Raw genomic sequence first — 24657 nt, 5'->3', positions numbered from 1 at the left:
AATGTATAGTCAGTGAAATGCATCATGTCAGATGATTTTTCAATAAAGTTGCTTGTTTTATTAACATAATATGCTATTATTGAGTGCTTTTTCTCTTGGTGGTTAAATATTTTCACAGTGATTAACATACTTTAAAAAATGCAGAAATGCAGCTATCCGGATTTCTTTAGTAGTTATAATCTTATTGGTATCACATAATGATCTTCATTCTCACAGAGGAAGGTGGGGGGGTGTTTTTGAATTTCTATTGATTTTTTTTTTTTAAATAAACTGCTTAACCAGAGGTTCAGGTCTCAGTGAGCCATGTCCAGGTACATACAGCTTAAGGTCCTTTTTGATATCTTCAACTTGAAGTACTGTACAGTCCCTTTTCAAATAATGTTTTTCAAGATCATGCCTCACTAATACACTTGTTTTTGCTCACCATTAAAAAAAAATACTTTTAATACTAAGTTCAGTCTTTTCATGTGTTTATTTACATGTATGCAATATTCTCTCAGTTACCAGTCGATATTACAGCAGATACTAAATTTCCATTGAAATGGTCATTGTACATCGATGGAGACTGTCAGATTCAGGCTATAAACAGATCTTTAGGGCAACCTGTGTAAAAGACAGCTTTGTTCCATTGCACAGAAATATTGGAAAACTGAGTTAATTTGTAATGTGGTCTGCAGCAAGGATAGGCTTTATTGAAAGATGTCTTATAAATAAACACATTTTGTGTTAAACTCCAGCTTCAAACTGATGCTGTAGAAAGTCTATCAATTGCAAGATTTGAGGCATTCTTCTTAAATTACATTTATTTAAATTTATAAGAGATGTGAAAGTTAATGTAATTTCCATTTTCTCTGTTCAGAGCAGTGTACAAAGATGCTGATTTGTATCTCCTGGATTCTCCTTTTGGACATCTAGACATTTTTACAGAAAAAGAGATATTTGAAAGGTATTGTATGTTTTTTGTAAGATTGCATTTAAGAATCTCACCACACAGCACAAAGTAAAATGAAGACTTTTTAATAACAGTACAAAAACGCTGAAGTGATCAAAATTATACCTTTTGAGGATGTTTATTTTAGGGTTTCTCATAGTGTTTTGTGTATTGTGAGTATTTTGTGTTAGTGGTAGGACAGCACACTGTGTAGGGAACAAGCCTGGGCCAGGTGAGAGCATTACTGCTCCCTCTTCCATCTCAACATATTGAGCTTGCTGTAATCTCTTACTCCCAGCGTGCATGGCTCTGTATCTGACATATCTTTGCACCAGAAGGGTTTTCACTTTAAAACAATTACTTGGTTTGTAAGTATAATTCTTTACAAAAAGCTATATTTTGTCCTTTTGTCCTATATGTTGTTTTTCTAATTCCTGAATGTTGAATCACCTGAAACTGCCTGCTGGAGATCGGCAGCAGGTTGCAAGTCAGAGACTTTTGGCTTGTCCTTTTGATGAAAACAGTAAGGACACACGCTGCCCTCCATGAGCTTTTCAGCCACTGTAATTTTTAAGTTTTGAAATTGAAGTAATGCTTTTAAGTTTTGTAGCAATGGATCTGAGTAACCCGAAGATAAAAAGAAATACTTCATGATGAACTGTGTTTTTTGGATTGACCTGAAAATGATTAAATTTTACCCCTTTTTTGGTTCCTGTGATAAAGTACTCAACCTTTACATCTCAGCTTTACCACCTCCTTTGTAGTTTGAGGGAGCACCCAAGACTGCTCATACTGGGAGGTGGGCAGGTAAAAGCAAATTTAAAGGGATAAAAGCATCATTTAACCATGAGAAAAAAAAGTCTAAATGTTCACACTTTCTTCTTTTACAGCTGTGTGTGCAAATTGATGGCGAATAAAACTAGGATCTTGGTTACTTCAAAACTGGAACACTTAAAGATCGCTGACAAAATATTAATTTTACATGAAGGGAGCTGCTATTTCTATGGAACATTTTCGGAACTTCAGGGTCAACGGCCAGACTTCAGCTCGGAGCTGATGGGATTTGATTCTTTTGATCAGTTCACTGCAGAGAGAAGAAATTCAATCCTTACTGAGACTCTCCGGCGATTTTCCATTGAAGGAGAAGGCATGGGATCACGGAACGAAATAAAGAAGCAATCTTTTAAACAAAAATCAGATTTTAATGACAAAAGGAAGAACTCCGTAATTATTAACCCCCTGAATGCAAATAGGAAGTTCTCAGTGGTGCAGAAGAACGGGATGCAGGTCAATGGGATAGATGATGGCCACAATGAGGCACCAGAAAGGAGGCTCTCTCTGGTACCTGACCTAGAGCAGGGGGATGTGGGTCTGCTGCGGACTGGCATGCTGAACACTGACCATCTGCTGCAAGGGCGGAGGAGGCAATCCGTGCTGAACCTCATGACGAGCAGCTCTGTGAGCTATGGACCAAACTTTTCCAAAAAGGGAAGTACAACATTTCGGAAAATGTCTATGGTGCCTCAGACAAACCTGTCTTCTGAGATAGATATCTACGCCAGGCGTGTGTCTCGAGACAGTGTCTTGGACATAACTGATGAAATCAATGAAGAGGATTTGAAGGTGTGTGTTGTGTTGATTTTCATTAACCTTGGGTTTGTTTATGGTGATGGTTGAGTGCAATATAATCCTCATTTATTTTTCTACTTGACTATTTCCTTCCAAATGCAGTATTTTTCTGTGGAATATGTTTTTTGAATACCTGTGAAAATTTTTAAACTGAAGTATCATCTTGAAGTCATTGAAATTGTCAAACATTTATTTTGCCTTATTTTTTGTTCATTTTTGCATGCTATGTCTAGGGAATTTGAATACAGAATTTACATCTTCTGCACTTTACCTTTCAGATTACTTATGCTAGAATGAAATTTGAAACCATAACTTGGAAAAACATTGTTGTAAAACATTTATGTAAAATTCACCTTTGAAACATTAAGGCTCATAGGAAAAATAAAATATACTTGAAATACTATCATGGTTTTTAAGACTGGAATTTGAGAAAATTTGGTAAATTTGTCAGACTGCTTAGTTTTTGTGTCCTGATGTAGATAACGAATGAAGGAGTAAGCTTGATTTTACTCTGGTTTTATGGATGTGCTGAAAAAACCAAAAGGTTGAGTTTTATACCAAGAACTGGACCAAAATTTCTTTTTTCCTAATACTTTCAGTTGATCATGATGGACTACTTTCATTTTCAAAACTGACAGCTGATTTTCTCAGGATAAGAAAACTTTCTGGAGGAGTTTCTAGGTGTAAACAAATTTCCAAGAAAAATTTAAATTCATAATTTGCTGAAGCACTGCCCATTTTTTCTTTGAGCTCAGCAGAAAAAAAACAGACTGTTTACAAATTTACTCTGAAATCACAATAATAATCTCAATTGACAGAAAATAGCTATTGATTAATAGTTTTTGATTCTGGTAATGCTGGACAAATCTTAGCTTCTGTCATTGTTGTCTGAAAATTTCAAATAATCTCTAGATAGTATTTTTATAGCAAAAATGACTCAACCAGTTTGTATCTTCCTCTCCAGCCATTATCAGCCAATTTAATGCTTCAGCTCAATTATTTGCAGTGAGTTAGCAGAAAGAATGATAGCATTCATGTGTCAGATATTCTCATACAGAGATATTATTATCATTCTTACCGTTATCTTACTGATTTTTTTTGACAGGAATGTTTCAGTGATGATGCTGAAAGCATGGGTACTGTTACTACATGGAATACCTATTTCAGATATGTTACTATCCACAAAAACTTGATTTTTGTTCTGATTTTGTGTGTGATTGTCTTCTTAGTTGAGGTAAGAAAATCTGTGCTTGGTGTCATGTTGTAAAAAATGTTATTTGTTCCAATTGTTCTTTGTGAAAAATGGATAAAACATCAAGACAGGAGCTCATGTATATATCATTTATTGACAACTCCTGTTATGTTATATTGCAGTGACTTTGCAACTGCTTAGATGAGCATTTCTTCACCAAAGTTACTGGTTAGTGCACAGTAGTGGAAGACCCAGCTTCTCTAATTATCCTGGTTATTTTCTGCTATGTGGTACCGTAAATAAGAATTATTGCCCTATGCAGGTCTCTTGTTCGCAGGTGAATAATCTTCCATTTTCCATTAAATATTATCTCTGCAGAGCCTTGGGGAGTTAACAACAACAACAGCCATAATTTTTTTGATAAGTACATACATAAATTCTGGAAAATTGCTTTGAAAAATGAGTTACTAGCTTTGTTCCTAGTGAAAGAAGAGTGGTGAGTAAGGCAGAAAGCTGAATGCCTGTGATGGCAGTTAAAGATGGAAGGGGTGTTCCTGTAGCATGCAGAGAAAACTTTTCTGAGGATGGTGCAGAACACCAGAAAAAGTACTGAGGAACCTTTGGCTGTTCATGGACATTTGATTGTTTTTCATATATCAGAAATTGCCTGCTTTTTGTCTTGTCTCTCAATTTAGGAAAGACTTTTAGCATATAGAATCTCTTAGTGTCCTCTTCTATAGTGAATATCCTAAATCAAGTATTTTTCAAAGGGAAGGAACATGTTTCATTGTGGAAATCAATGAGACTGTATTCACATGTCAACGTATAAAATATGGTGCAAATTTCTCTTGGCATTTTTTAGCATGAACTGAATGAAGAGAAGAATCCATTAGGAATATAGGACTAGTTTCTGGCTGATTGTCAGCAAAGGGTTTTTAGCAATTCTGTGGTGGCATTCAAAGTTCTAGTATCATCATAGTTGGAGAATGATGTGATTGATGGTATTCTGAATTTACACTAATGTCACGTTGCAGGTGATTTAACTTAGTTCTCTTGGACCAGGAATAAATCCTGGAGCTTAGATCTAGTTTAACATCCTAAATTTTTAAACCAACTCCAAAAGCAAGATAGTATTTAGATTAGTAGCTCTTCTTATCATGTAAGTTTTGTTTTCAAGGTAGTGGGAAATGGCTGCGTAAACAACAGCAAAGCTGAACGTGAGTTTTAGAAACAAAGGAAATTTTAACTTCAGGTATATCACATTTATTCCTGTATATTCAGCATGTATTTCTAATCTTGATTACTCATTTTTGCTTTTATTTTAGGATAACTCTTTTTTAAACAGTTCAAAAGCCTCATCTTCTAAGTGAAAAAAACCCCTAAACTTATGACAAACAATGTTTCCATACAAGTTAAGCTTTCCAGTGTGACTATTGTTGAAGTAAAAGCCTATTGATAAATGAATGAGCTGGAAGGTAGCCAGCCATAGCACAGTCTTTAACAAACCTCTGTGCATGAGCTGAAATACCATGCCAAGTGTTTATGTGTCCTGTGCTAACAGTTTGTACCCTTCCAGCCTTAGACAATGAAGAGTGGCTAGCAATGAACATCCAAGTAAATGGAAAGTGGTGTTTTTACACTCTTTAGAGCTGAGTGTGACTATTGTCGAATTCTAGAGATGCTGTTTTAGATTTTGAATTGATGGCTTTGTATTGAATGTTCCAAGGTGAGTCTGCACAGACCACCATATATAGGATATCAGTTGTACATATTTCCTAGGTTTGCAAGGTGTTTGTTGTGTAGCTCACTTAAGCAGCTCAAAACTGTGTCTCCTAGTTGTAATACTGAGAGACTAGGGTTGCTGAGCTGGGAGAAGAGCAGTTTTGAAAGAAAACACAGAAAAAGGCTTTGTGAATCTATTCTGTGACAATATTACCTACCATCATCTTCACAGCTGAAAAACCTCTTCTGTTGTGAGGAGTCAAGATGAGAACAGAATTCTGTTGGGAGATGTAAAAATATTATTGTGAAAGAAACCTGATTTTTACAAATACCTAAATTCATGTCCATCATGGTCAGTCTTGAGTTATATACTGTAAGACCTGCAAATGTTAATGACTCCCTAAGAGAAGACTTCAGTCATGTGTTGGGGTATTACCACAATACATTTCTGTACCAGTGACATAAAAATATATGGGGAGAAAATGTAAAAACTGTTTCCACCCTTAGAAGAAATTATCATAGTCAGAAATAGAGCAAACTAAAAAGGTGATAGACTAGATGAAGATCTCCAGTATCTTGGTGGACAGACAAGAATATATATGACAGACTAAACTCTTGCTGAACACTGGGCCATCTCACAATAAAAGGGTTTAATTCTACATTTAAAAAACGTAACAATAGATTCGGTGTAAAATTATGTACAATGAAGCAGCCAAGCAATATCAGTCACATGGATATACCAAAATGTAGATATCATCTAGCAAGAACAACAATGTAAAATAACAAGGTTAAAGATTTTACATTCATACTTGAATAGCTGCCTTTGAAGATACTGAGAAACTTACTCTTCTAGGCTCATTTGAAATATTAATCTTTAAAACTTAAAATCTGTTAAGGCATACAGTTATCATTAGGAAGGCATTAGCAAGCCTTCATTAGTAGTATGGTAAAAAACAATACAAGAATATTTCGGCCCTTGAGAGCCTGATGGTAATACAAGTCTAAATGTAGCTTTCCTGGTGGGATGCACTGAATTGTTTCCGTGGAGAGAGGAGCAGATATTACAAGGTTTTTGCTTCAAGTGAGTTTGACTTCCACTGATTTATTATGCTCCCTCTAAAAACAGGTATAAAGTCAATGAAAAAGATAAGTGAGAAAAATTACATAAAGGGATAAGACAAAATCTGACTTTGTTTTCTTTGGTTGCAGGTAGCTGCTTCTCTTGCTGGGGTATGGTTTCTTCAAAAGTAAGTAGTGGTGATAATGCATTGAGAAACTGGAGATAATTTATTGAGAAACTTTATTATTTTTTTCTGTAAATAATGAATAAATTCTGCCAGAATTCTATGGATAGAGGATAGTCACTGTCTCACATTCAACAAAATAGTTCATAGATGGATGATCTAAATATCTCGCATAGGTGGTATCTTAGGCTGGTGCTTCTTAAAGTGCTAACAGTCAGATGGTTTATGCCTTGTTATTGACTACACAACTGTATGCAAGCTTTTCCTGGGTCAGCTCACTCTAGGGATGCATGGATCTGATTATCTTCAATATGTCATAATTCAGAGGTGCCAGGTAAGACTTTTGCTTAGGAACATTTTAAGGGAGCAGTTTCTGTAAGACCCCATTTGTAAAATTTCCTCTGCTCATCTGTGAAAAATTCCCAGAAGACACAGGGTCAGCAATTGAAGGTTGAAACACACTGAGCAGTGGAAAACCCAGTGGCTCATCCTGGGTTAATGCTTTTGATCCCTTGTTTTTGTCCTGCAGCAATGACTCTGTATGTTTGACTATAGAAGCATATGGTGACTTAGGTCTGACTGGAGGTGGAGTGATTGATGTTGATTTCCATCTACATTAAGGGCTTTGATTTTTATAGTATACCTAAAGCATTTTACTTCCATAATAATCCAGGTTTTTCAAGATTTAAACTAATTTTTCTGCTTAAAAGAAATGGATATATTTTCCCTCGTTAGGTTAGGTTTTTCAGTGATTAAATAGGCAGTAGATTTACAAGAGACTATCAGAGCAATTAATATTTCATATATAATTTATATTTCATATATACATGACAATATTTTAAAAATGGCTGGAAGTGTCTATATTTAACCATTAATAGAGTTTTAAAACAAGTGAACACAGGAGTACTATTTGGTTTTGTTCAGTAGATAAAAAAGCACACAATCTCCAGTAATGCATTTACTTTTAATTTCCGTCCCACAGGACAGCTTTGAAGGCAAATTCATCACAGTCAGAAAACAGTACCTCTGACAAACCTTCAGTGATTGTCACTGACACTAGCAGCTACTACATCATTTACATCTATGTGGGAGTGGCAGATACCCTGCTTGCCATGGGAATCTTCAGAGGTTTGCCCCTTGTGCATACACTTATAACAGTGTCTAAAACTCTTCATCAAAAGATGGTGCATGCAGTTCTTCATGCACCTATGTCAGCATTCAACTCTTGGAAAGCAGGTAACTGAGACGGGAGCTGATTGAGTCATCTATGCATTTAATTTCAATTAAATGGTTTTCATTCTGTTAAAGGACACTGTTGCCTTCCATTTACATTTTCAGTCAAGTGGAATGCTAAAAGTTTGCCACATAAGGTAATTTGTGAATCTTTTAATGAAACTTGATTGCACTTAAGTGTGACATATTTCAGTTGTCAATTCTGATTCTGAAATACCACCCTGTAAGTTGGAGAAAATAAACCATTAACTGTTCTAGGCAATAAAAGTAGAATAACTTCTAAAGAATAGACTTTGTCAAAAAGTGCAGTAGAAAAGATATAGTCAGCTATGTCATGAGTGACAAGGAGTCAGATGTGGATGATAAATAGTGCTTTTTTTCATGAATAGTCCTACTAAAATGGCATAAAACATCAGTTAGTGTGAATAATGGTATGCATATTCAAATTTGGGAGCTGAGATAAAGCTCATTATATAACTGGTGCAACAAGTTCCATCTCCCACTGTACATGAAATTCCTATCTCACATGCTTTTTACTGGTAAGTACTAGATTACAAGTAACACTGCTAAATGATGATACAATGGGCTTCTCCTTTATTTTCCCTTATTTTCTTAACTTTGTTGTTACATGATGTTTAATGCAGTAATTCTACTCAGAAATTAAAAAACTGGTTACAAACCCATGGAAATGCTGATGTGAAAATTATCTGTGTATCAGCAGGGCCTGCTGAATAAGGGGTACAGACCTTGTGCCTCTGTTTCTGCCCTTTTTAGTTGTTTTTTTTTGTTGTTGTTTTTTTTTAAATTACATTTTCCTGGTTTTTTTCAATAGCTGAAACACGGTTGTGTAGCCAAATTCCTCCATGGGGAAAGAATCTATAGCTCCACTAAACTGTAATGGAATTACTTGTACTTGAAAAAATTTTATACTTAATATTTGGTGTTCAGAAGAAGTTGTACCTTTTGTTAAAATGGTAAATGTGGGATTTGGGGGGTATTAAAATGCTTGACTTTTTTTTTTTTTCTTCTTAATCCATAGGTGGTATGCTTAACAGATTCTCAAAAGATACAGCAGTACTGGATGACTTACTTCCACTTACAGTATTTGACTTCGTTCAGGTTTGTAGAATAAAAGTTGTAACATTTGCTGTCCTATAGCACTGTAAAGTTTCAGCTGTACCTCTTGCAAAAGAAATCATATGAATTTTTTCAATCTATGTATCTATTTACATGGCTTCTTATCCTGTAGGTCAACTTTATTGCTTCATTTTTGAGTACTTGCCTCTATGTGTACTTACCTCCACTGTGTATGCAAACCACTCTTACTACTCAGGCTCAGAAATGTTTTTGCCCTGCAGTCCCCTACAGGACAAGTATCCCTGCTGCTGCCCACATTCAACTGTAAGTGATAAAGGGCATTCCTTAGTTCCCTTCAGTTATCATGGCTCAAATTTACGATTTGTTAATGCTATTCTTTGATTGCATTCAGTCACTTTCATACTTGCCCTCCTTAAGCTCTTCTGTTCTCAGTTTGCTAGCCTCACCCTTAGATTACTTCTCTTCTGTCGAATCTATTGGCTTTTCTGTTCCTTTATCTTCTATGGAAATGCTGGCTTTTCCTTAGACAGAACTGGTTCCCAGAATATTTAAAAAATAACAGCAAATCTTCCCTGGCCCTCCTGTTCCTCTCTACATTATTTAGGTGATATATAGGCCCAACTTAATGTTCCGGGTTAATGATAAGACTCTCTCCTCCGAGAGCAAAGGGCCCCGACACCCCCTCCCCCACCCACAACAGAACCTCTTAGATGGAAGTGAAGAAAAAACTATTTATTTGACAAAACCACGCAGAGTGCCCTGCAAGGCACAGGGGAAGGGGAAAACCAAGGTGAAAAGGAGTTATTCAACCTGATTAAAAAGTCCTTTTCTCAGACGCAGTCCCTCTCCTCCTCGCCCCCCACCCGGGGCCGGGTGGAGCTCCCTGGAGAGCTCTGCTGTCCTCTGGCCCTCCTGGGTCTCCGGGTGGCAAAGCAGATCGAAGAGAAGGGGTCCAAACGAGGAAAAAGAAAAAATGGGAAAAAAATGGGAACAGAGCTCACTCCGACCCCCGTCCAGCACGCAGTCTCTGCCGGGCGACGAATCCTCCCCCGGAGCGAGGCTTGGAGAAAATGTTTTCAAAACACCCCGCGTTTCTCTCTGCGGCTGGGTGTAGTTAAAGAGACAGGACCACACATTTTTTCTTTCTTGGGCATATAAACCAACGATAGGGGATAAAGGATTATCATAACATCAATCCAAGACACTTAATCAACCCAAACACTCTGCTATACATATTGCCTGTCTCCATCTGTGGGTTTGTGTGCTTTGCAGTCCATACCAACATGATTATCAGATATAGACAGAATTCCTTTCCCTATATCTTTGTGAGTAATTGATAACTTTGGCTCATGACTTCAGAGAGGCCAGTGCAGCTCTACATGAAAAGGTTCAAGCACATTACAGCTTTACTTCATGTTGTGCTGATGTCATGAGGACTTGTTGAATGAGAAAACATGGACATTGAGACTCTCTGAATCAGCAGTATAATCTCCAGTGTGAACAGGAGTCACTACTGTCTTTTCTGACACGACCATTTTGTTTCTGATATTTTGGATCTAGCATAGGGATGTTATTCCAGAATTATGTTATTTAGTCTGTCTCTACATTTCAAACTTTCTACAAGCAACTGACTAGTTTTTCGTGTTTTCAAAAATAAGGGAAATCCCAGTATTTGGCTTTTCCATTCTGATGCCTTTCAGAGGTTTAGCTATGCCCTATTGCCTCACAGGTTCACCTCTCTGTCCTCAGTCTCAGCTGCAGAGGTTTCTAGACATGCATGATAAGCTGCCCTGTCTTTCCAGGTTCTTCTGCTGAAGAACATTGAACTTACCCACTGTATTGAATAATTTAAACAGTCATTGCTTCACAATAAATTCCTTCTGATCCTCCATAGATTCAGACTTCCATGGACTCTGATAACAAAGTCAGATTTCTCCTAAAGATACAGAAAGGTTATAGATAGAACATTTTCCTTCTGCTGATTGTTGAAGAGTCACAGAATGTGGAAGGGATGTGTGGACCTAGGACTTGGAACCTCTCCAACCCCTCTGTTCAAAGGAGGTTCAGCTGGAGGAGGTTGCTCACGGCCAAGCTGGATTTTGGATATCTCCAAGTTCTCTGAGTAACGTGTTCCGGTTTTGACTATTCCCATGATAAAAATGCTTTTTCTTATGTTTAAATGGAATTTTGTGCATTTCAGCTTGTGCCCATTGCCTGTTGTCTTCCCAGTGTGTGCCATTGAAAAAAATTTGGCTCAAGCACTTGTGGTCCACAAGAAATGCCTAATGATATATATTACATTAAAAGAATATGGTTTTAATTCTATAAATTATAAAAAAATGCATATACATAAACATGTATAATTTATATAAAGATAATGTGTAGATTATATTTAATGTTATATTATGTATATATATAGAATATATAATTTATATAAATATAACAAATGCCAGTAGCTAGTTTCACAAGGAGATGAGATCCCCTTAAGGCTAAATCCGGTTCTTTCAACCGGTCCTTGTTTCTTGGAGATCCTTCATGTGAGATGCTGCTGGCACAATACTGCTTGTCCCTGAGGTGTAATATAGTATCACTCAAAACTTCAGCATTTGGGGTCACTGCAGCACAGCACTGTGGCTCTGAACTGGGCTGCATGAGCCCTCTGCTGCCATTCCTCAACTATATGTCAATACAGCTGGCCTGTGGTTTAGATGTTTTGCTTCTGCCTTTTTAGAGAAAGTCTCATCATCTTCTCTCTGACTTTAGACTTACTTTGAAGTTTATGGGATAACACAGATTTTCATATTCAACTTTTCAGTGAAATAACTGTGGGACCGGCAGTTAGAACGATATGGCATTATGGTGACCTTTACAAAATTTGAGTAAATGACAGAAATGGGAATTATAACAGTCACTGAGTGGCTGTAATCTCAAGTAATCTGAGAGCTGTATAACTTCGCTTAATATCAGTTGAACAGCTCATTTGCTTCTAAACAATTATAGAGAGATAAAAATGTTACTAATTTCTGCAGTTTGAAGTAATGAATAAACACAAATCCATTCTTGCATTGCTGCAGACCAGTGCTAAACAGCCTGCACAAGCATAACTCACATGCATCACCATTCCTTCAAGAGAAATGAGGAAAATAGTGAAAGAAATCAGAGAATCATTAAATTCTTTGGGCTGGAACAGATATTAAAGATCATCTAGTTCCAGCCTCCCTGCACAGGCAAGGACACCTTCCACTAGATCAGGTTTCTCAGTGCCCCTTTCAACCTGGCCTTGAACACTTCCAGGAACGGGAACTTGCATTCACAACTTCTCTGGGCAACCTGTTCCAATGCCTCACCACCCTCACAGTAAAAGAATTTCTTCCTGATATCTAATCTAAACTTGCTCTCTTCCATTTCAAAGCCACTCCTCCTTTAGCTAGTTTAGCTGTAATGTATTTGTTTTTCATAAAATGTGATGCTGCTATTGCATTGCTCAGATTTCTGATGAAAGAAAAGGTAAGAAACTTAGAACATACTTACCTGTTCATGAAAGACCTCTAACTTGGAATACTGGGAATTTAAATACTTCCTTGATTTTATGTGGATGTAGTGCCAAAAGCACCAACTGCAGATTTCTTCTTAATGTGAAATTAGTTTTGCTTTCCACCTGTTTCTTTGATGGCTGGTCATTTGTAGTGATGTTTCAATGTAACGTTCATTATTTTGTCCAAATTGTCCATCTGCAGTTGGTTTATGCTGGGAAGTTTGCAGTTTGAAGTAGTTGTTTAGTGTTAAACATAACACCCTGATACAAAGCAGAACTTTGCTATTTTATGTACAGTGATATACTTATTTTCATTAGATTTAGGTATGAGACAAGAACAGTCTAAAAGCTTAAGTCTCTTCTAAAGATCAAGACTAGATTTAGCTAAATCTGTCTGGAGCGACTGAGGATGAGGTCTTAAAATGGCAGTAGTATCTGGCAGGCTAAATAAATTAACTCTGAAATTATTTTGTTCCTTTTGAGTCATCTGACACCTTTAAACACCTTTTTATTTCTCCTGAAACTGCTGATTTGTCATACCACAAGTTCTCTAACGATTTATTTCCTGCCTTCCAATCAGGACAAGCAGTAGTGCTAGTTTCATATATATGGCTTACAGTCCCTTGAGCAAACAAAGAAGTACAGCTTCCCACTTTTCCTGATCCTCAGCAAGACTGCTTTGCCCAGAACCTGCAGGAGACTGTCACTCAGCTCCTGACAGTCTTGCACACCTAGTCCAGAAAAGACAGGGACAGCACCAGTAGGTTTGGTAGGTGGCTGCAGATATTACAAGTGTCATTCTTACATTTTTAAGTGGAGAGTGATTACCTAGTTGGTATTAGTTTTTTTTGTGGCTTCATATTTTGGAAGCCTGCAATACTGATTGTACTACAGAAAAAACTCCTTCCATCTATTAGAAAAGATGGCAGCTTATTGCAACAGGTTTTGGATCTGGTCCAAGTTATTAATGATCTTTTCATGGAGGTTTGTTCTCAGCTGCAAATCTTAGGTTAGAACTATGTGTTTGCTGAAGCAATACCTAGTTGCCATAGGAAGGAAATTAATCACCAACCTCTAGTCTAGAAAATGAAAAGTTTACTGTATCAATAGTATTTTTCTTTCATTCTACAGTTAATACTGATTGTGATTGGCGCTATAACAGTAGTCTCAATATTAGAACCCTACATCTTCCTGGCATCAGTGCCTGTGGTAGCAGCCTTTATTCTGTTAAGGGCATACTTCCTCCACACTTCTCAGCAGCTGAAACAACTGGAATCTGAAGGTAGGAGCAGCAAAATTGGTAGATTCTAAATCCACAACAAATCAATTGAGAAGTGATTCACCCTTTCTCCTCTTTTTTGCCTCTTCTCTTGCAAGATGACATTGTCTTTGGGAGCAGAACACATATCTACTTAAAGCTTGGGCTGTTACTGAACCAGCAAATGCTGAGTGCTCTGCTGCCAAAGAGCAATTAAAAAAGGCCTTTTAAAAGATGGGCTTTATCTACACTGCAGCTGAAAACAAAGTCCTGACATACAGTTTTCTTGAGAGTAAATGTAACTTTCCAAATTGTGGTTAGTGTTGGTATGTACCCTTTGAGTTTGTTTATTTGTAAGAAAAATTTTCAATGGATATCTCTTGATCACAAAGAGCTCTTATTTTTGAATAAGTTACGTGATTAAATTTCCTTCCTCTCCCCCCATTAAGAGACTAAAATGTTCCAAATACAATTGAAAACCTCATTCTGAAGTGTGAATTTGCAGATTATGCACTGTTGCTTGGCTTTGCAGCAAACTGGCAGATCCTCAGCAAATCAGTCCTGAATCTTAAACAGTGGTGATCCTCTTCCCTTTTACTTAAGTGTAATTCTGGAGTTCCTCAGACCTAAATTTAAATTTCTTTGATGTTCACAGGGATGCAGGATTGGCTCACCACTTTTTATGTAATGCAAGAGCTGCTTAAAATGACCATGTCAGTGCAGTTGAATCCAGAGTATTAAAGTACTCTGCCTATGCAAAAAAGCTTAATATAAAGGAATTATCAAAATTGCAGGAATTAATTTTGGCTGGGGAGAGGCAACCTTTCTCTTGTGGCATCTTACAGAAGGCCAGGAGCTTCCCCAAGTAGATATGAGACAAGTAGTTATGTGCTATGGAGAATTATTGTGATCCCCTCCTGTCAATACACTGAATGCAATTTCAACCCATTCTTGCAAAGACTATTGTTGTATATCCTTCGTTAGGATTACTTCAGTCATGCACTTTGACAACATATGTAAATTACACACTGACAGTATTTATACTGCTGTGAGGTAGAGCATGGGGGGGTGTGCTTTGTATCAAAGGTATTTGCTTATGCATGTTTATGTTCTAATTTAAACACTTTACAGCTCGAAGTCCAATTTTCACCCATCTTGTTACAAGCTTGAAAGGGCTGTGGACACTGAGAGCTTTTGGGCGGCAGCCGTATTTTGAGACCTTATTTCACAAAGCTCTGAACCTACACACGGCAAACTGGTTCCTCTACCTGTCAACGCTGCGCTGGTTCCAGATGAGGATAGAAATTATTTTTGTTTTCTTTTTTGTTGCTGTGGCATTTATCTCTATCATAACTACAGGTATGGTAACTTTACCTGAGTACTGAAATGGAAGTCTGATGCTTCTCTTTAACAGCTCAGCTGTAGAAAATTCTGAGGGAAATAAACTGTTGCAAAATTTAGCATACATTGGAGTCATTGATTTAAGTATGTCATAGCAGTAAGCACAACTTAATTAAAATAGAAATAACACCATTATTACCTGCAGTCTGATATTGCAGAGGACTCATTAAAGGGATTAATCTGAAAATGATAACTGAAGGGACAAAACTTTCATTTTCTGGATTGCAATTGCTGTAAAATTATCTCGTGTTTGAAACCACATTACCAAAGATGTTGATCACACCTATATAGTTCAAAGGTATTTAGTAAATAGAAGTTAATGTTCCTCTCACTTGCAAATGGCTAAGACATGCAAAGTTTTAATAATCTTTTAAAGCCCATGCCATTAGCAGAAATTGTCATACAGTTCTTTAATTCCCAGCTGACTGACTCATTTTAATATGTGAAGTTTTGCAAATTCTATTCAAAATCCCCCCAAAAATTACTCCCTACTCCTAGTTAACATAGTATATGAATGAGAATCACACTGTAACTTACTTGTATTTGAAGGAGTGCTCATGACTGGCCAGGTGTAGCCAGCCTCAAACAAGCGAAAAATAGGAGTATGATGTCCCCAAAAGGCTAATAATTCAGTTCTGTGGAAAAACTTGGCTAGAGTTTACTTCAAATACAGTTGTTTATTCACTATGCTTTTGTTATTTTTGGGCATCATTCTACCTCTCCAAGTTTCATGCTGAATGTGGTGTGCAGGATCTGCATGCAGTTTCAATACTACAGTCCCTGATGAACACGAGTTTGATGATTTTATGGAGGAGGTTTTTAAATCTAACAATATTCAAATTTCTTTCAGTCGTACTTCAGTGCTTATAAGGAGTTATATAAGAGCTTGCAATTTATCAAATATTGTATAATTTATGAAATGCTATCCTCTATTTCTTGTATAAGGAGCTTTAGCTCTCCTTAACAAAAAAAAAAGAAAAAAAAGAAAAGAAAAAGAAAAAAAAATCAACCACACAAATACTTCTGTATGAAAATAGGCACTTACAGTACTTTTGTTACTAAGGAGACTTCTAGCTCCCCTGCCATTCATGGGAAACAATGTTCCTTGCTGTCCTTCTCATTTCTCACTTTGGGTCCTTAGTAGTTTGGGGTTTTTAGGAAAAACATTTCTTGTGTTCGTTTTCCTGGATGTTTTACTTGAAAAAAGGGGTTAGAAACACTTTTAAAAAAATATTAAAATCTGTCATCGTGCCACCAATGTAACCTTTATGGTTATAAATAATAAGCCCTTGGAGCAACACTAAATTTCTTTTCTTAATCTATCCATTTTCATGAAGAATATTTTGTTTTATTGTTTGCTTTTATAACTAGTTATACAACAAAATGTCTACAAGCAAAACAGGAGGAGGTTTGTTGAAGAAGACTATATAAAGAATGCAGAAATTATAGAAAGGCATTTGGTTTAAATTCTCAATTCCATTTAACACGTAGTGAGGTTAAAAATTAGCAGTGTGGTAGATTAAATTCTCGTATTGTATGAAGTCATAAAGGAAAATCCCTGGGAAATCCCATGCTTGTTACAGATGACAGTTAAAGCTAAAGAATTTACATCTGCATCTTTGTGAAACACTAAGGAGAATGTCCTCCATTTGTCAAAGAAATGAAAATGTAAGCCATTTTGAATTTTAAAGTTGTTAGCTGTTGTGTGGTATTTTAGTTAGACAAGAGTAATTTCACAGATTCATACATGTTGGGAAAAGGAAAGTCAAATCAAGATTGCAGAGACCCGATTCTGTATACAGCTTAAGTACCAAGATTTAATTTTTTCTTCTGCCAAAGCAGGATTAAGGTTTCTAGTGAATTCAGTGCCAAAGCCAGGTGTTTAACTATGATTTAGCTCTTAGTCCTTTTTATGATTAACAAAGGCATGCTTTCTCCATGAAATAAAAGAGGAAAGAGTATGAATATGTGTTTTAAGATATACATGCTAATTTTCTGATTTCTAATGGCTTTTTATTTGCATAGAAATTGAATGTGTTTTTCTCTCTACAGGTGATGGGCCAGGTACAGCTGGAATTATTCTTACTTTAGCTATGAACATCATGGGTACCTTGCAGTGGGCAGTAAACTCAAGCATAGATGTTGATAGTTTGGTAAGCATAAAATGCACCATGCTGTGCTTTCTTTTGAGGAATTGCCTTATTTTTTTATTTTTTCTGGTTATTTCAACTCTGAAGATAATTCACTGGCTCTGCAGTGAATTATCTTCATAGTTGAGTATCATGCAGATGTGTCAGAAAAGTTTCCCTCATACCTTTGTTAGCAAACTACTGGCTTTGGAACAACACAAACTGAGTTTTTCCGTGATCAGAAGTTTTCCTGGTCTGGAATAGACAACAGCAAATACTTGCATTTGAGGATTCAGATTGCAGATGTAGCAGTGATAGGAAAACCTCCAAAAGGCTTGGGGTTGTTTAGTTATGATTATATTTCCTGTATTTATGTGTATAATATACCCTCCTTGGTCTACTTAACAGCTTTGCAAAGCAGATCATGATGGATGTTTTTGAGTTGCTTTCACCTATTATCAACAGTGATTATAAATCTCTCCTTGACTTCCCTGGGAATCTTTTTCTGGTTTTATGTAAAATGCCCTCTGACATAAGGCTTTTTAATCATATGTAATTTTAATAGGTAGGATTGGCTTTAAAACAGAGTATTTCACAAGGTCAGTTTCTCATTGCCTATTTGTTAAGATATAAGAAGCAGAGAGGAAACTCATAAAAGAATATGTTTGTTCTTATAGTTTTCATCATACATTAGCTTAAATGTATGAAAATTTTAGATTTGATGTTAAAATTTAATAGTTACTGATCTCTTTCCACTTTATTCATTCTAGGATTTATTTTAGACAGAATTTGTGTAAAAAAATGTTATAGTCTTATAAACAAGAAAAAAATACTGAAAAAAATCTCACCCATCCAGTCTTACCCTCTCTGAACCCTAAATTAGCATCTTGAGCCAACCATTTCAGTGTTGGAAAACAAAAAAAATTTACCACAGATCTTAGAGTCCATTAAATCTTAATTAATTGAAATGACTTGTCATATTAAAAATATATGAGTGGAGCAGATGGTGACAATGAATCAATATTTGCAATCCAACATTAATTTTTTCTTTAAATAAATGAGTCAACTAGATTAATCCTGAGGGAAATCATTAAGAGCCTCAAAACTGGGAATTAACCACAGCATCTAATTTCGTGTTTACACTGTGACTGCTGATAGTCGAGACAGCTGGTGGCCATTCGGCAGTGTTTCCTATCCACCAAATGTTTTCTGCTCGCTCTTTCTTTGCTTTGTTAGAAGAGCCTGTCTTGAAGGGCAAGCACTTTGTGACAGTGCTGGAACTGCAAGACATGCTGAACAGTAGTTATGTGACTAATAATGAAGTAAAACGTGGTGTCGGTAAATCATAGAATTGTTAATGTTGGGAGAGACCTCTGGAGATCACCCAGTCCAATTTCCCTGAAAGGCAGGGTCACCTGGAGCAGGTGGCACAAGAACATGACCAGGTGGGTTCTGAATGTCTCCAGAGAGGGAGACTGCATGACCTCCCTGGCAGCCTGTGCCCGTGCTCTGTCATCTTCAATGGGAAAATGTTCTTCCTTGTGTTGAGGTGAAACTTTAGTTTATGGTCATTGCCCCATCACTGTGCACTGTGCACCACCGAAAAGAGTCTGGCACCATCCAGCTGGCAGCCACCTCTGAGACATGTACATGCATTAATGTGATCCTCTGTCAGTGCTCTCTAGGCTAAACAGGCCCAGCTGCTGCAGTCCTCATAAAAGAGATGCTCCAGACCCCAAATGATCTGTGTGGCCTTCCATGGGACCCTGTCCAGTAGCTCTTTCCCTTTCTTGTACTGAGCAGCCAAGAACTGGACACAGCACTCCAGATGTCGCCTCCCTAGGGCCGAGTGGAAGGGCAGGACCTGCTGGCCGTGCTCTTCCCGATGCACCCCAGGTTGCCACTGGCCCTCCTGGCCTCAAGGGCACACTGCCAGCTCATAGTTAACTTGACATCCACCAGGACTCCCAGGTCCTTCTCCACAAAGCTGCTCTCCAGTAGGTCAGTCCCCCGAAACCACAACAACAACAACAATGTTCATTCACTCAGCTCTCATCTGTAAACTCCATCCCCTGTAAGGCAGAATGTGATCACTCTAAGTATAACAATCTGTATACAAGTCATGTGTGTATATTACTTGGCTTAATACAGACTGAAGGTGTTTCACAAGAGCAACAGGAAGTCTTACTGTAGGATTCAGAGGGTGCTGGACACAATAGTGTTTTAATAAAGAAGAATTTCCCCTTTTTAAAAGTACAGTAATGTTAAAATATCATCTATTAGCAGCAAGAAGAAAGTAACTCCCTTTCCCTTGAAAAGGAAGTCTCAAGTTGCTGTAGGCATTTCTGAATACTTTGCTCTGTTTTAAGACAAAGCACTGTACTGGAGCACTGGTTATGTTATGTGCTATATTATATTATGTTATTTATAGCTTTCTGAGGTACATCAGTTTATAGGTAGATCCTCTGGACATCTTTTAGTAGTGGATAACTGCCCACTCTCATTACATGAATGTTAAAGTATCCCAAATGAGAAACTAAAAGATATTGCTGGCAGGATGGTTTTCTTGACATTCAAAAGCTGCTCCTGAGCACAAGCAGATAAAAATAGCTTAATGGTGTCAAGATAATAAAACTGCTTCACTGGGTAATACAGATGTATTATTTCCTACTCTGTAGTCTCTGCATTTAGCACTTCCCTCTTTAAAATATTAAAATTATTTGGCTGAAGATGTTTTGCAAAGGTTTGCCTGACTTAATAGTGTATTTAGTTACACTCCATTTTTGTCTCAAGAGGAAGTTTGAAGCTCCCCACTGGACCAGATTGACTAAAATTGACACATCTCCATGTCTCCACTTACAGAAATGCACACACCGCTCTAGTTGACATCACTCTTGCCCTTCCTTGAGCAGCTGTGATATCTGTGTTTACAGCCCTGCAGACAAGCATGCCTGAGTGAATAGCACATTTGTAGGTAGCAGTCTGGAGTCTTCTGCAAAGTGTTTGAAAGCCATGTCCAAAGGAGTAGCTGCTGAATTTAGTACAAAATATTAAGCTCCTACTGAGTTGTCGTACAAGATATGCAAGGTACAGGACATCAGTGAAATAAATGCAAACAAAAGGCTGCAAAGAAAGGAGAATAGGGAAGCAAAATCATGTCAAAAAGGAAACAATGTGCTGGAACTACTGCTGGCCAAACAGATGGGTAGGTGGCAAATTTGACTTTATTCCACACAATCTCCATCTTGAGCTTTCCATGACAATGGCACACAGATTGAAGAAATCAGAGTTCCTAGGTTGGTTTTTATTTTTACATATGCAGATATTGTCTTTGAAGCAACTTTTGTTGAACAGGTTTGGCTTTAAATTAAAAATCCTTACTGTCTTTTAATACCCCATAATGGTTTAAGAGTTTTGGTATTTCATTCTCTACAGCCCTGATACTTTATCTGCTCTGCCTTTATTTAAAAACAACCAAACAACCAAACAACCTTTCCAAAAACCCATAACCCCTCACTGACCACCCCACCCCCTCCCAAGTGGTCACACTGACAGCTATCCATTGTTTCATTTAAAGCTATGAATTAGGCTAGATTTATTGTTTCACTTTGATCTTTTCTGGTTTTGGTCTTTTTCTTATCCCTCTAGGCAGTCTTGTAGTATTTTGAATTTCTTTTCCCTTTATAAAGAAATAGAAAATAATTTTTTCAGTAAGTGCTGCTTTCACAGATAAGCATTAGCTACTCCCAGTGGACTATTTTAATGCTTTATAACCTCTTCTTTCACTGATGTATATCCTGCAGGAGCAGTGCTTTAACTGTGAAGGACAGTTCCTTTTATCAGGGAAAGGGAAAATGGCATGCTTTTGCTGTTGCCAAGATTACTTATATAAGGAGATATAAAAAGAATCCCCCAAGGAGATATTAAAACCAAACTTGCTGAACCTCACTATGCCCCACCCTGTACATCCGGGATGCTGAAGAATTAAAGTAATACAGGGTAGAGAAAAGGACCAAATTTTAAAGTACGACTGTGAAAAATCATGGTGCTTTTACATTTAATTTTTGTACTTTTATATTCCCCTACTATTTCTCCTTTAATCTGTTCAACTGATTTTTTTTTTATCTAGGACATGATCTTTATATTATTTTTACTAATGTTGGCAGAAAACCTGAGAATACTGTTAATTTCCAAAGTTTAAGTAAATCCTTGTCTGTAAAATCTGCATCAGAATGGCAGTCCTCAAAGTGAGGTGTTGGTTACCTGGAAGGGAACAGAATGAAGAAAAAATGCTTAGAACATTTTCCTTTCTGCCTGCCTGCACAGCAGTGTGAAAAAGAGAAAAAAATCAGTACCCAAGTTTTACATGAACTTTCATTTTTGCAGTTCAGAAGAGAAGTATATGTCCTGTAAGTGCACCCAAAATGTACTAACAGATGATGTGAAACCTTGGTAAAACCATATGGTCTGCCTAGAGAGCCAGTTTTGGCAGTGACTTAATGCCACAGGATTTTTTATAACATGAACCATTGGACCAACATCCCATAGGATCTCTCAGCTGCACACTGCACTTTCCAGGCAGCCTGTGGGTGAGGAGAGCATGTCTTGCAACACAGCCATTGAATACTGTGTATGTCTGGTCTGAAGAGGGTGACTGCTCTCCTTTTAGTAGAAGAAAACACAGAGACCTGATTAAATTAACTGTATTAGCTTACATGTAAAAGAATTACTTCTTCCACCTTCTGGAAATACGCATTATATAATTATATTATGAATTCTCCTTCAAAGTTAAGAAGAGTTTAAGTGATATTAATGAGAAAATAAATTAAAGAATTTGCAGTGTTATTAAAATCTCAGTAAAATACAATTAGGCAAGGCTAAAAATAATGTTCTGTGCTATAGGCATAGGGATGGAAATAGTAAATATACTCCTTTATTCAAAAGTACTAGTTAAAGAATGTGACTGTAGCTGGCACAGTGCTGCTGGGGATAATGGATAAGAAACTTGCTGTCACCTATCCTATACCTGTCATTATGAATGACAGAATGTTTCTACCTGTGAAAGGAAGAATGGATATTTTTGTAAAATGTTACTGATGTGCCACATTCTTCCCTGACTTAAATCATAATTCAAGATATAGAACAAGGAATTCAGAATTGATTTTAAAATTATTGAACTGTCTAAAATATCTGCATATGTAACTGATAAGTCTGTCGGGGAGCTACGACACTGGGATGAAATATTCTTTTATATAGAAAGGCTCTTCATCCAGAAGGCTTCATGGCAGACATTAGACAGTGTATAGTAGTATGATCTCTTGGGCAATTATGGAGAATCTCTGCCTGTACAAACATTCACAGTTCTAAATGAAGCCAAGAGAGGCCTTCATTTCTAAAATGGCCATATTTCTATAAAGCTAAGATTTCTGAAAAGAAAGGTACCATCAAACACCAAGTAAAATAACTGCACGGTGCTCATTGTAGGATTTACTATTGACAGCCAGACAGGGAGGAAATTGTCAGCCTGATCCAAGGTCTTCCTGTTTGTGTCACCAAAATGAGCTGGCATAAGTACATGAACATGATGGTGACCATGCTTTTCCATCTTCCACAGTGGTTGAGATGGAAATTAGAATTGACAGGCTTGTGTGTTAGCACCCTTTTTAAAAATTCTGTCACAATTGTGTTTCAAGATGCTGAGATGGAAGCTATGATCATAGTATTCCCTTGCATTTGCTGCCACATGGAAAATCTACCTAACAATATTTCAATCAGGATTGAAGAGCAAAAAGGAATTGTACATAATATGTCAAGTAGAAGCACTTTGCAGAAGGAATATAAAAGCAGTTAAACAAAGATGTACAAAGGGTTTTCCATGATAACTACATAGAGATATATTTCTGAGAATACAGATTATAGAACAAATGTTGCTTACAGGAACAATTTTTTGTAAAACAAGGAATCTAATTAATTAAGTTAGTTGGACTGGGGTGCTTAGGCACCTGACTGTAAAGGGAAGTCACATCTCCTTCAAGTAAGGAGCTGAAACTTATTCCCTGCACAGGAGAAAAATAGGACATTTTGAAGACTCTAGGACTGCCAGCATGAAAAACATCCTCTGACAGTATGTTAGGAATTGCAGCCTCTACAGAATGGATTTTTAATGTTAACCTAAACAAGCTATGTGTTGGAGGTCAAAAAGCAGATAGAGAAACTTGACAAAATCAGAATTAGGCTTGCAAATGGCTCAAAATCTGTATAAATACTTGATCTTAATTTTTACTAAAATGGCAGTGTTTAATCCGTGGGCTTGAAAGTGGAGCAGAAGGTAGAAATGGGATTTATAATATATGAGGTGGGAATTACATGCGAAACCAGCTAGAATCCTGGTCTCCCTAAATTTCCTGTACAGTTTGTGGAGGGACATATGCACCACCTGTGAGCCAGTCTGTCTAAAATCAGTCTTCAGTTAGGGTTGACTGGGTTCTGCAGTTGGACATTTCATTTAAATATGTGAAACCAGACTGTAACAATGCCACCCAAACCAGGTAGGGCAGACCTCCCATCCAAGTGTTCAGGAAAAACTGGCCAAGAAGTTGGGAGTCTGATAATTGCCACTTCAAATAAATAAAACAAGCTGGCAGTGGTGGTGGCATGTGATAAAATAACAACTGTCAATTTTTTGTTGAGAAGGAGAAATGAGAAGTCCCACCATCAGTTTGTTAGTCTGAGAGCAGCAGTCTTTAGAAACTATTTTAAGAATTAATTAAAAATATGATGCTTATATATTGGAGTCACTCAGGTTTGCTGACATTAGGGTTGCACCACACTACCCTCATAACTGTGTTTGATGATTGATTTTCCAGGCAAAAGCAATGTAGTAGATCTCATTTGCCTTCAGGAAAGCATTGACTACAGCTCTGTTTCAGGTATTATATAAATGAAGGATAGCAGGATTATTATGAGAACTGTAAACTAGTTAATGAGCTGGTCAGAAAGGAAATAGCATTAAGCTGTAAGTATTAACCTGTAGGGAGGCTACTCAACAAAGATTAGATTGCTGACTGAGCTCATTTTAATCTTTTTTAAATGCTCTCAACAAAATAAAAAAAAAAATGTGTTGAAGAAATCTACCAAAGGCACAAAGCTGAAAGGCAGTATTGGCATAAAGGACCCTGGGAGTTGAAATGTATTAGGTGACCTCAAATGCCAGATATTAAATAGATTTCAGTAATGAAGGTGCAAAGGCTTGAATTTAAAGACTGCTAAGAATAACCTCAGTTGT

The 24657-nt window shown here is 37.0% G+C and overlaps 1 protein-coding gene across 1 annotated transcript in view; it reads left to right on the top strand.

Moving 5' to 3' along the window:
• The window catches only part of CFTR (CF transmembrane conductance regulator), an 86994-nt gene that overhangs the window by 43438 nt on the left and 18899 nt on the right, over window positions 1-24657 (top strand). Inside the window, exons 13-21 of the mRNA XM_085042625.1 lie at window positions 860-946; window positions 1822-2554; window positions 3666-3794; window positions 6684-6721; window positions 7701-7954; window positions 8991-9070; window positions 13716-13866; window positions 14974-15201; window positions 17296-17396. Of these exons, the coding sequence (XP_084898751.1) occupies window positions 860-946; window positions 1822-2554; window positions 3666-3794; window positions 6684-6721; window positions 7701-7954; window positions 8991-9070; window positions 13716-13866; window positions 14974-15201; window positions 17296-17396 (1801 nt within the window). The remainder of the gene's footprint in view (window positions 1-859; window positions 947-1821; window positions 2555-3665; window positions 3795-6683; window positions 6722-7700; window positions 7955-8990; window positions 9071-13715; window positions 13867-14973; window positions 15202-17295; window positions 17397-24657) is intronic.

This window comes from Lichenostomus cassidix, chromosome 1Aa (assembly GCF_008360975.1).
Source record: "Lichenostomus cassidix isolate B80296 chromosome 1Aa, HeHo_3.0, whole genome shotgun sequence".
Taxonomy (NCBI): domain Eukaryota; kingdom Metazoa; phylum Chordata; class Aves; order Passeriformes; family Meliphagidae; genus Lichenostomus; species Lichenostomus cassidix.
Note: the sequence above shows the minus strand (reverse complement) of the source record. Positions and strands in the feature narration are given on the sequence as shown.